Genomic DNA, 12,293 nt, shown 5'->3' with positions numbered 1-12,293 from the left:
AAAAAAAAAGAAAGAAAGAAAGAAAGAAAGAAAGAAAGAAAGAAAGAAAGAAAGAAAGAAAAGAAAAGAAAAGAAAAGAAAAGAAAAGAAAAGAAATAGTCTTGAATTCTGTTTCTTCTGTGTGTTTTTGTTCTGAGTAGTTGACTTTGATATCTTTGATACTGGAGCATTTCATAAATAGCAGTTGATCTTCCTGTTTAAATGAGGGAAATTAAAATGAAGATTGAAAACCTGTGGCTGGTAGGAGGAGTTCAGTAGAACTGAGGGCACAGTTAAATTTACTGCTGCCATTGTTGGGAGATGAATTAGTATCAGGGAACCTCCTGATGTCAATAACTGTAATTCTTAATCCCTGGCTCAAGTTGCTTAGAGTTTGGCAGAATGGCATGCATACACAAAGTCACACTTAAATATAATTAAGTGCTACTAGGGATGTATGGTGGTTTCTTGAGTCAGCTCTCAAAACTTGTAAGCTAGTTGGGCTTAAACAATGGAAATTTACTTTGCTACCTGAAATCTCAAATCAAGATACCACCAGTAGGGAGGGATGTCTACTGGAAGCTCTAGGGCACAAGTCTGCCTTGTCTCTTCCAGGTTCTGGTGGCTGTTGACATTCTTTGGCTTCACCAGCTTGAGGCTACACCAACTCCTTTATTCTATCTTCTTCTTCCTTCTTTCTTCTTCCTTTTTTCTTCTCTCTTCTTCCTTCTTCTTCCTTCTTTCTTCTTTTCTTCTTCTTTCTCCTTTCTCCTTCCTCCTTCTTCCTTCTTTAGAACTTGGGTCTTCTACAAGAGCTGCATGCTCTTGCATTGAGCTATCTCTCCAGCCATGTTCTTTTTTTAAAGATCTATTTATTTTATGTATGTGAGTACACTTGCTGTCTTCAGACACACCAGAAAAGGGCATTACAGATGGTTGTGAGCCACCATGTGATTGCTGGGAATTGAACTCAGGACCTCTGGAAGAGCAGTCAGTGCTCTTAACCGCTGAGCCATCTCTCCAGCCCAATTCAATCTTTTATGTGTCTCAAATTCTGAGCCATCTCTCCAGCCCAATTCAATCTTTTATGTGTCTCAAATTCCCCTCTATCTTTCTCTCTCTCTCTCTCTCTCTCTCTCTCTCTCTCTCTCTCTCTCTCTCTTTTTTTTTTTTTTTTTTTGGTTTTTTGAGACAGGGTTTCTCTGTGTAGCCTTGGCTGTCCTGGAACTCACTCTGTAGACTAGGCTGACCTCGAACTCAGAAATCCGCCTGCCTCTGCCTCCCGAGTGCTGGGATTAAAGGTGCGCGCCACCACGCCCAGCTCTATCTTTCTCTTATAAAGAAACTTTTCATTAGATTTAGGATTCTTCTAGATAATTGAGAATGGTTCTGCCTCAAAGACCATAACTTGATTATTTATGTAAATATTCCTTTTTGAAAGAGGGTAATATTCAATTGTTTACCATAGAGGTGTTACAAGTTCCAGAGACTGGAAGTAGACTCCTTATGGAAAGACTATCATACAATCCACTATAGGAAGTATGACTATAAAGGTCTCAATTTACATAAATACAAGATAGGGCTCACACAGAAAATGCCTTATCCAATATCTCTCATAACTACACATAAATTGACTTTTTCACTGCTTAATATTTAACCTGAGGTGATCCAGGTTGTTGTTCATCACAGGATTAGCTCTAAGAACCCCTAAAGGAGAATTAGTTCATTAGACAAATATAGACAGCTGATTAATGATAAAAAATAGTGCCCATGTTTCTCTAATATTCCTTAAGTTAAAAGAGCTAAATGGGTGTGTCTTAAGAATCAAAGACATTTCACAATCCTAATCCTCCCACCAAATAATCTTAATGATTGTGTTGTCTAAGCTACTCTAACGTAAGACTGAAGGCCACAGACAGCAATGTGACAGAACCATACCTGGAGACTATGGATATTGTCAAGTGGATCTTTAACAACAAATATAACTGAAATAATCTCATAGCTAAATGAATGTTCTCAGCAGAAAAAAAACCAACCAAACAAAACTCTCCACTAGTCTAATGAAACATTTAGGAATTATTTGAAGTACAGTTGGTAACAAGGCTTAACTACAAAATTTTGGCATAAAGATTTATACAAACCTTGGCTGCAGGGAGCTTTCAAGGAACATTTTCTTTTTCTGAAATTCTGGTCTTTCCTGTGTTCTTGGATATCACAAGGACTGTGATTTTCAGAGTCAATGTTTTCCTTTTTCTCCTTACAACTTTTTAAAGTTCTTTCTGCTTTGCTGGCATTATGAGTTAATTCCGCATCTGAAACACAACCAGATTATAGACTTGTAGTTCCTTTTACTGGTTATATGACAAGAAAATAAAATTCCTGTTCTTCCAGAGTTTCAGTTTCAAGAAGAACTGCTTATGAGGAGCCCTTCAAACGTTTCTACAGAGCAAGCTGAGTGTGCTGGTTGCAGTGCTAATGGAGACACAGTAGCTGAATGTGGGACTGTGATAGGCAGCCTATTTTGGTTGAATGAGGCTTGCTCCTGGTGACTCAGTAGAGAATTCTACAAGGGACTGAAGAGTGAGCCATGTTCCCAGAGACAGGTGCCTGACACCACAGAGCCCCCAACTCCATAATTCTGTGACTATCAGTCATGCAGACAATGTTCCATGCTTCTGGCATTCTTGCTAGACTTCACCCCCACAGTTACCTGACTATAGCCAGGTAACTCCTTCCCAGTTACCTGATAGCCCAGCCCACTATAAGAGGGGCTGCTTGGCCCCCTCCTCGTTCTCTTTAAGCCCTCCTTTTCTCTTTCCCTTCCCCCCTCTTAAGCCCTCCTTTTCTCTTTCCCTTCCCCCCCCCTCTCCACGTGGCCATGACCAGTCTCTCTTTCTACCTTCTCTCTTTCTCCCTGCCTTTCTACAATAAAGCTCTAAAACCATAGACTGTCTCTGCTCATCAAGGCCCGTCATGCTTGAATGATGGGATAGGAGCCTTGTCTAACCTCCTGCCTGAAGGCCTTCCTGTGCTGAGGACTCTAGACCATGTGGGAAGGAACCATCCAGTGCCCCCTATCCCCCTGCCCTCTCATCCTTTCGACCCAGTGCCGCCCTGGGGCCCCCATTCTGTTCTCAGCTCCTCTGCTGCATCCTGCTTGAGATGCTGGAGGCTGGGAACCTGGTACCTAGAGCTGCCCCTTGTCCACCACCCGCCGAATGGGGTCAGTGGCTTCACACAGCCAGACACCCACCCAGGGCCGCATGGAAAGCGTGGGGCAGTCCTCCTGCGCCTGCCCGCTCAGAGCACTGGAACTCTGGTAGAACTCGGGTTCTCTCCCACTCCCCTATTTCCCCCACGCCCACAGCCCCACAGCTGAAATCCATGGAGCTCCTAATTTTCTGTTATGAAAACGACATTGGGGTTGAATACTAAATTACTGCCATGTTAAAGAGAGATATAAAAACCGGTGGGTAGATTGTTCATTAGCTTTCACTGGTATCAGTTTAGCAACCTTCTTTGATAATAACAGTTTGACTTTCAATGCAAATAATAGGGATGTCTGACTAGCCCAGATGATAGGGCATAGGCCTCTTAATTGCAAATCAAGCACAAATACCTTCTGAGCTCATCAGCTTCCCAAATCATGCTTTTCAGCTGGGCTAAAGAGTAAATAGAATTCAGCTATAAATGTGAACAGAGGGAGATCTATAAGAAATGTACATATTGCCAGGTGGTGGTGGCACATGCCTTTAATCCCAGCACTTGGGAGGCAGAGGCAGGTGGATTTCTGAGTTCGAGGCCAGCCTGGTCTACAAAGTGAGTTCCAGGACAGCCAGGGCTACACAGAGAAACCCTGTCTCAAAAAAAAAAAAAAAAAAAAAAAAAAAAAAAAAAAAAAAAAAAGAAAAGAAATGAAATGTACATATTGAGAAATATTGATACCTGATTTATGAACAATTTCCTTCTCCTTTCCTTGGTGAAGCTGTGAGTAATTGGCCAATTCTTTATTCACACTGTCAGTGGAATAAAAATCTGTATTATTTATGGGCTCATTTCCTGGAAGGTCTTCTCTCCTTTTTCCAGCTTTAGTTATTTCTATTACTTGAGAATGAACAACTGTTGGTAAAGGGTTACTTGAAGAGCTTGTGCTTGGGTCCTTCTTGGTATAATTCTTGTCAGTGTCTTGCTTCTTTTCCACACTATGTATACCAGCTTGATTTACTAAAAGACTTGAGTCTCTGTGGGCTAGGGAGTCCTGGAATCCTTTTAATAGCTCTACTCTAACAGTCAATGGTGAAACATTCTGTGTTGAAGGTGGTCTTGTACAAGATATAGAACTTTGCTCAGTTTTGGCATATGAGTGATCAAAAGAAGGTCCATGTATACAGTTTTTATAATTTGGAGTATGTTGTACAGAAATTAATGTATTACTTGAATCACAAGAATTAACAGCTTCTTGTGGGTGTGTAGTTAGGGAATGAACTTTTAGGTCATTTTCTTGTGAAAAATAGTTTTCAGAAGATAGAAGCTGTTGAGAATCTACTTCTTGATCTGCCATTATCTCTTCATGATGATCGTGGCCCATGCCCTCTTTTGGAGATGCTATGGACTTGTCCGAGGTGTGGCAATCACTATCACTGTCAGCGAAGCGTCCCATTATGAAGGAGAAGAAAGAATCTTCCCATTTATTAATGGTCTTATCGTTTTCATTTGAGCTATTATTTCCAGGGGACTTATATGGGCTACTGTATTGCTCTTGGTCAGTGTGAAGTTGTTGATCTGTAGTTACAGGTAATAATTTTATTTCTTTATATGATGAAAGTTCAGAGACAGAAGCAGCTTCAGTTTGATCAATGGACTCTAATTCCTGACTATCTGATGAATCTAGGACATGGGTATCCGACTTTTTGGAAACCAAACAAGCCTCATTATTACCCATATCATTTTCCAAGCTTGATAGAGTTGTGGTAGAAAGTTCAAATGACTCTTCTGGAAGGTTACTGAGAGTCTGGACAGCATGCTGTTGCTGAGTGAGTAATTTATTCATTCTCCTGAAAGAAGAAGTAGCTATTTTCTGACTTAAATTGCAGTCTCTATCATCTACTTGAGTCTTTTTTTGTTGTCTATTTTTTTGTCCCTTTCTTTTAGACACATTAGTTCGTCTATCTTTCACACTCTTTAGATTGCACTTGCCAAATTTTGTGGTACTGGAATCTTTCTGGCAATGTTCATGTACATACTCTTTATTCATAAGTAAACTGTTGCTTCCTTTATTGATTTCTAAATATCCTGGTTCTTGTCTATTAAAGTTTTCATCACAAATAAACTCAGTATAATTATTAGAACTTAATTTTGGTTTCTATAAAAGAAAGCACAACAAACAAAAATCATGGTTAGCTTTAATTCCAGCTGCAATAGGTCTGCATGAGATCTACATAAGACACTGTAAAGGCAGCATTGCCAAAGCATTTTCAAGACATTATCCTCTTCCGACTATCACAAGCAAGGACTAGAATTAAGGAAGTCTTTTCCTTTGCCATCTAGAAGAAATGTAGATAGGACATAGAGGGTAGGATTTAAAAATCCAAGAAGATGACTTCTACGATGGAATCTCTGGAAACCTGACTGTGAGATGCTAACAGTAAACAAGAACATTGCTTCTGATTGGCTATGATTTTCAACATCAGGTGAAGAGTGACCACCCACACCATGAAATGTGTACCAGCCCCTAGAAAGAGCAACAGAAAGGAAATGGCTTATAGTACACCCCGCTAGAATATTCACTTACTTAAGTACTTCTCACACTAAGAGGCTGGATCCTTCTGCTATCTCATGAAATTATTCAAAGTGCCTTAAACCAAAGGTAAAGTCACTTATCTGACCAGGTCTTTCTTTCCATCTGGTAACCTATAAAACCCAGCAGGGTCAGACCTACAAAAGCATTCATGACTAAATACAGTTATACCTTGTTCTGAAACATATCTTCTACATGTGCTGGGTCAGTATTGTTCCTTTGTGCTGCAAACAAAAGGAGAAAAAAGAGAGAAACAGTTTCCAGTAGATATACTCTAGACTTCTAAACCTGAAAGCTTTTTGGCATGAAAAAAAGAAATACACAAAAAACTTGGAGGGTGTGGCTAGCAGGTTTGTACTCAGGCTTGATGACTTGAATTCAAGCCCAGGATCCCACAGGTGGCAGGACTAACAATTCCCCAGAGCTGTCCTCTGCCTGCCACATATCCACCTAGCCCACACCTGGGCTCACATACATGAACACACACACACACACACACACACACACACACACACAAAATAAATAAGAATTTAAAAATAGAGGGAATATGTGAAATCATGAAAATGTTTTAAATTAAAGTTGGCACATACAACATGACTATATAGTTTCCAATATTTATTATAAGCTTCGGGAAGGAGTGTTGACCTAGCATATAAATGGGCTTTCATTTGATCCCTAGCATTTCAAAACAAAAATTAAAACAGCCGGGTGGTGGTGGCGCATGCATTTAATCCCAGCACTTGGGAGGCAGAGGCAGGCGGATTTCTGAGTTTGAGGCCAGCCTGGTCTACAAAGTGAGTTCCAGGACAGCCAGGGCTACACAGAGAAACCCTGTCTCAAAAAAAAAAAAAAAAGCAAAGCCCCCTTCAACTGAAATTTAAAACTAAATGTCTTTTACAAGTATATATATTTCTTAAGACAAAAATCCACATTATGGTGGGAAATAGGATGTTAATTAATTAATTAATGACAGAATTGAAATGTTCAGGCTTCAGAAATAGTCAAACCACCAGCTGAAGCATAATAAATGGATAGATTCTCTCACAAAGAAAGACTGAAGTCAAAGTGCTAAGGAGGAAGATTAGGAATTCCTTTTCATGAAGGAAAGGAAATTTCTTCATGCATAGGCGAAATTCTGATGTCACTGGTTTAGAGAACCAGGAATTAGATTAGAGGAGGGGCATTAGTGACCAATGCTTTAGGATTTGGAGAAAGAATTCTGAAGAAAACACTTCCAGGAAAAAAAAAAGTCTCATTACAAAATTAATAAGTCAAGCAATTAAGCACACCATCAAAGCAAATCTTATAGTTTATGACAGATTTAATCATCTACTTCAATATGCTTTTATCAACAAGTTATTGTTTGTCACTTCTAATGTGATTAAGTTTCTGAGAGTGAGCTCTGCTCTAAAGAACTTGACTCGCTGCTCTGTGGCCGATGGGAATCAGTGAAAGTAGCACAGGCCATATGTCTACATCCCAGCTACTGAGGAGCCTGGGCCAAGATGATGGCTTGAACTCAAGGACTCAAGATCAACCTAAGCAATGTAAATCACATTTTAGAAATTCAGTGATGCTTTCTTTTTATTATTATAAAAATGAGACATTTTGGTCTAGGTCTCAGTACATAGTCAATAGCACTTAATTACATATCCTGAATGTAATCGATTTTTAATCCTTTGTTTGTTTTTTGTTTTTGTTTTTTCAAGACAGGATTTCTCTGTGTAGCTCTGGCGTATGATAAATGGAGAGAGTCAATTCCCATAGGTTGTCTCCTCCACACATCCATGCTATCGTACATGTGTCCATGAGCACATACAATAAACAAACAAATAAATAAATGTAATAAAACATATAGAAATGGGGGTGCTGGCTGAGAAAACTGGGTGCTCACAGACATCTCCTGAGTGGAAACATAGTTTTTGTTTCAGGCACACTATTCAAAAAGTATTTGCCTAAAGAAAAAACAAAACAACAAAAAAAAAGTATTTGCCGAATGGACGCTATGTACAAAGCCAATTCTATATTCATGAGGAGATAAAGGTTTCTCTCCTTATGGAGTTTAGATTCTATATAAGGATGACATAAATAAAACAATACATAAAGAACCTCCTGTGCCAGCATATTGCATGCTAAGGAGAAAGGCTCAGTAGAAAATGTAAGCAATACTAGAATGAATGCAAATATTCAAAAATAAATATAGAAACAAAATCTTCTCTCCTTGAGTGTGGGTGAACTTAGTGACTCACTTCATTTATGTATTATACACAAAGAAAACATAGTAAACGTTATTGCATAAGATTATGAAAAGAATAGAAAATCAACTCCTTTGAGCCAAGGAATGTTAAAATGCTACCAAAAAAAAAAAAAAAAATCTAATGGATACATTAAGGAGAGTATAAAACTATGTCATGAGCCAGGAGGTGGTGGCACAGGGCTTTAATCCCAGAATTCAGGAGGCAGAGGCAGGCCATCTGAGTTCAAGTCAAGCCTGGTCTACAGAGCCAGTTCTAGGACAGCTGGGATCACACAGAGGAGCCCTGTCTGGAAGAGAGAAGTGGGGGAGGGGAGGGGAGGGGAGGGGAGAGGAGAGGAGAGGGAGGAGAGAGAGAATATAAACCAAACAGAAACAACAAAAATGCCATGTATTTAAAATATTTTAAAATAATAATTTATTGATAATCACAGATCAAATTATCTTGTCATCCAACTTGATAATATAATAGATAGAAAATCAAACTATGTCCCTAAGAAAACCCTCCTAGGGAATAGATAATGGGTGTGTGTGTGTGTGTGTGTGTGTGTATTACCATCTACAATCACTAAAAGTGACTAATAGATTTTTTTGAACTAAAAATCTATTGGGAAGAAAGCAGCAATTTGTAAAAGGTTTCACATTTTAAATTTTTATTTATTTATTTATTTATTTAAATATTTATTATTTTTTTGAGGCAGGGTCTCTCTCTAATCCTGGCTGTCCTGGAACTCACTACATAGACCACACACAGGTCTCAAACTCAGAGACCTAAGCAGATCTTGTCTCTGCCTCCTAAAGTGTTGGGATTAAAGGTGTGCACCACTACACCTGGCCTACAGAAGGATTCTTAACTATTTAAAATGCTGGAGGAAAAGCAGGATCTTTCTTTTTATTTTAGGGTCCTTTTCTTATGTACAATTGCAAACAAGCAGTGAGCTTTAATAAAAGAGTGGAACAAAGACATCATTGAATGTACTTTTTCAAAAGTTGTAGGAGAAATGAATTCAGTTTCCACAATTCTAAGTTCAAGTTCTACAATTCTATCAACATGACCAACTATAACAGACACTTCATTCTTACCTGATAGGTGACATTTTTTTTGTTGAGGAATATATTTCATAAGAAGATTCTCCATAAATGAATCTTTGGCCTCATCCAAAGCACATGTCCCATGGTCACTTCTAAATAATGGATCAGCTCCACTCATAAGAAGTAGTTCTGCCACCTAGCAAAATATTGTTAATATAAAGAATCCAGACAAAGGGTATATTATTATAAATGTGGGCTAGCACATAACTTTAAACACCACCAAACATTCAGTTCAACAATACTGGGGTTATCTATAAAATCTCTGCTCAATAAGTGTAATTAGTAACTGGTACTGAGTCATCATTTATTTAAATAGAAACTCTTACTCTTATAAAGAACTAAAAAGAAACAAGAAAAAGGGAGAAAAGAGAAGAAAGGAAAGAGAAGAATGGCGAAACAATGACATGTTGTGCGGGAATGCTACTTTTCCTTTGTCTTCTTCCCCAAAGCCTACAACTTTGGTCTCATCATGAGAGAAGCAGCAATGATTCCCCAGAACTGGGGGTCAAAAAGAAATGCCAGCTAAAAAAATAAAGGTTTTTCTTTTGTATTAAAAACATATTGAAAAAGAGAACACAGTGATAATCACCAAATTTTTGACTAGACCAAATCCAGTTAATTGTACACTTATTATGAATCAATTTTAGCGCATATCAATTATATGTCAATAAACAGGATTTTAAAATGAATCCTATTAGTCTTTTCTTCACAGATAATTTTCCCTGATATTTTACTTCAAAAACTTTCAATCTTGCAAAAACACTGAAACAAGAATGTATTGAAAGCCTGGCATGCTGGCACACACCTTTAATCCCAGCACTCAGGAGGTAGAGGCAGGCGGATCTGTGAGTCTGAGGCCAGCCTGGTCTACAGAGTGAGTTCCAGGACAGCCAGGGCTATGTAAAAAGACACACTGTGTCAAAAACAAACAAGAGTACAATGGACACTTATATACCCTTTTTTGATCAAAAATGGACATTTCTCCCACCTCATTCATATATATATATATATATATATATATATATATATATATATATATATATATATATACATATATACACACATACACACTCACATGTGTGTCTGTATAAATATAGGTATGTATGTAAGTGTAAGTACAAATAGAAACGAGTAGCTTTTAAAATAAGTGATTGTAAACATAGTGACATTTCAATTCTAAGTATTTCAGGATGATCTTCTAAGAATTCTCACACTACCATGACTGTAGTGTTACACAGCTTAGAAAGTAACCAACCATATATAACTAGTATCATTCATCCAGTATCTAGTGCATATTCATGTGTTCCAAACTGTTCCAAAACACATGTTCCAATAGTGGCTCACATACCTCTTTTTCTTTTAAGTACTCACTTTTTGTAATGATTACACTTTTTTTTTTCTTATAGATGTCCTGGTAAGTCCATCTTAAAGTGATGCACTTAACATCTTAATGTTTCTGAAACAACTATTTATTTTTTCTATGATTCCTTAAACTAGAAGTTAGCTTAGATGGTGATTTGAGGTATGTGATCTATAGCTAATATTTTACGTTTCATATTTTTATCTTTAGCTGTGAGGCAGAAAGGTACATGGTACCTGTAGTTATCAATAACAAATTCAATTAAAATAAAGAAAAAACTAAGTCCTGGAAGTTAATTTACAAAGAAATAAGGACCAAGAGTAACAGTCTGCTCAGCCTACACAAAGACATGGCTTCAGTGTGTCTGAAATAATGGCGCACTGAGACTCACATCAGTGTTCTAAGTGACAAAGATGATGGCAACAACAGCACTGCTGACAGTCCCTGGAGACAGAGACTACCACAGTCCAGTAGCACTTCTGGCACTAGACATTTTCACCAACCCCAAGCTTCTGCTAATATTTACTCATTACTACTACTGTAATCATCTGAAGACTTTATTTCAAGTGGGCTGTTCTGACTCCATTTTGTGCTCTTAGACAGTTCTCAGCCCACCACCCTCAACAGACCCAGTTGCCTTGGCAACACATCTGAGCTTTTCATGGCCTTGACCATGGTCCAGATGTATTCACCAAAAATAACAGGCACATTATGTCTAAAATAACTATAACGCTCTGCCAGGAATGAATGTTTCAAGGTTACTCTGACCCTCATCTAAGTTTGATGCAAATGATGGTCTTGGTGAGTTCTTTAAAAACTTTGCATGCCCATGAGCATGGACACCAAGAAACTCTTCAGAAACACAAGCTTGCTCTTGGTCTGGCCATAAATAAATAGAACTTAAATCTTTTAATTAGCTTAATCAGCATGGGTGTCAACAAATATCTCTTGTGGGTCATTACAGTAAAAAAAAAAAAAAAAGCGGTAATGTGTAGGAGAAAAACAAATCCTTTAATTAGTAATTTAAAAATTACTAAGAATCAGCAATGTGATGAGTCTTTCTTAAAACTACTTTACAATGGCATCTTAGGGTTTCCATTGCTGTGAAGAGACACCATGACCAAGGCAACTTTTATACAGGATATTTAATTGGGGCTGGCTTATACTTTCAGAGGTTCAGTCCATAATCATTATGGTAGGAAGCATGGCAGTATTCAGGCAGACATGATGTAGGAGGAACTGAGAATTCTACATATTGATCCAATTGCAGCCGGGAAAGGACTGTCTCCCAGGAAACTAGGAAGAGGGTCTAAAAACCCACCCTCACAGTAACACACTTCCTCTAACAGGACTATTCCTTCTCCAATATGGCCACACCTCCTAATAGTGCCACTTCCCATGGGCCAAGCATATTCAAACCATCACAAATGCTGAGTTAATAGCAACAAAGACAAAACAACAGTAGTTTGAAGTTTACATTTAAGCCAGTCACAGGAAGAAGCCAAAGAATTTATATCTGATTCTTCATACATTCAGATTAAAAACTCCAGATAGGAACTTTGAATGGTGGCAAATTTAAAAAACTTTCCCTGAATGTTCTGACTATTTTATTTATTTATTTATTTATTTTTTCTTCCTTTTTTATTATTTTCTTTATTTACATTTCAAATGCTATCCCGAAAGTTTCCCATACCCCTCCCCCACCTCTGTTCCCCTACCCACCCNCTCCCACTACTTGGCCCAGGCCTTGCCTTGTGCTAGGTCATATAGAGTTTGGAAGACCAAGGAGCCTCTATTCCCACTGATGGCCG

General features: G+C 38.2%; 1 protein-coding gene across 1 annotated transcript in view; it reads right to left on the bottom strand.

The window, feature by feature from the left end:
* Ankrd31 (ankyrin repeat domain 31) overlaps positions 1 to 12,293 on the bottom strand; it is a 153,314-nt gene that overhangs the window by 73,706 nt on the left and 67,315 nt on the right. Inside the window, exons 12-15 of the mRNA XM_029544181.1 lie at positions 9,114 to 9,258; positions 5,948 to 6,000; positions 3,925 to 5,341; positions 2,121 to 2,291 (exon numbers count right to left, since the gene is read on the bottom strand). Of these exons, the coding sequence (XP_029400041.1) occupies positions 2,121 to 2,291; positions 3,925 to 5,341; positions 5,948 to 6,000; positions 9,114 to 9,258 (1,786 nt within the window). The remainder of the gene's footprint in view (positions 1 to 2,120; positions 2,292 to 3,924; positions 5,342 to 5,947; positions 6,001 to 9,113; positions 9,259 to 12,293) is intronic.

This window comes from Mus pahari, chromosome 11 (genome assembly GCF_900095145.1).
Source record: "Mus pahari chromosome 11, PAHARI_EIJ_v1.1, whole genome shotgun sequence".
NCBI lineage: Eukaryota > Metazoa > Chordata > Mammalia > Rodentia > Muridae > Mus > Mus pahari.
Note: the sequence above shows the minus strand (reverse complement) of the source record. Positions and strands in the feature narration are given on the sequence as shown.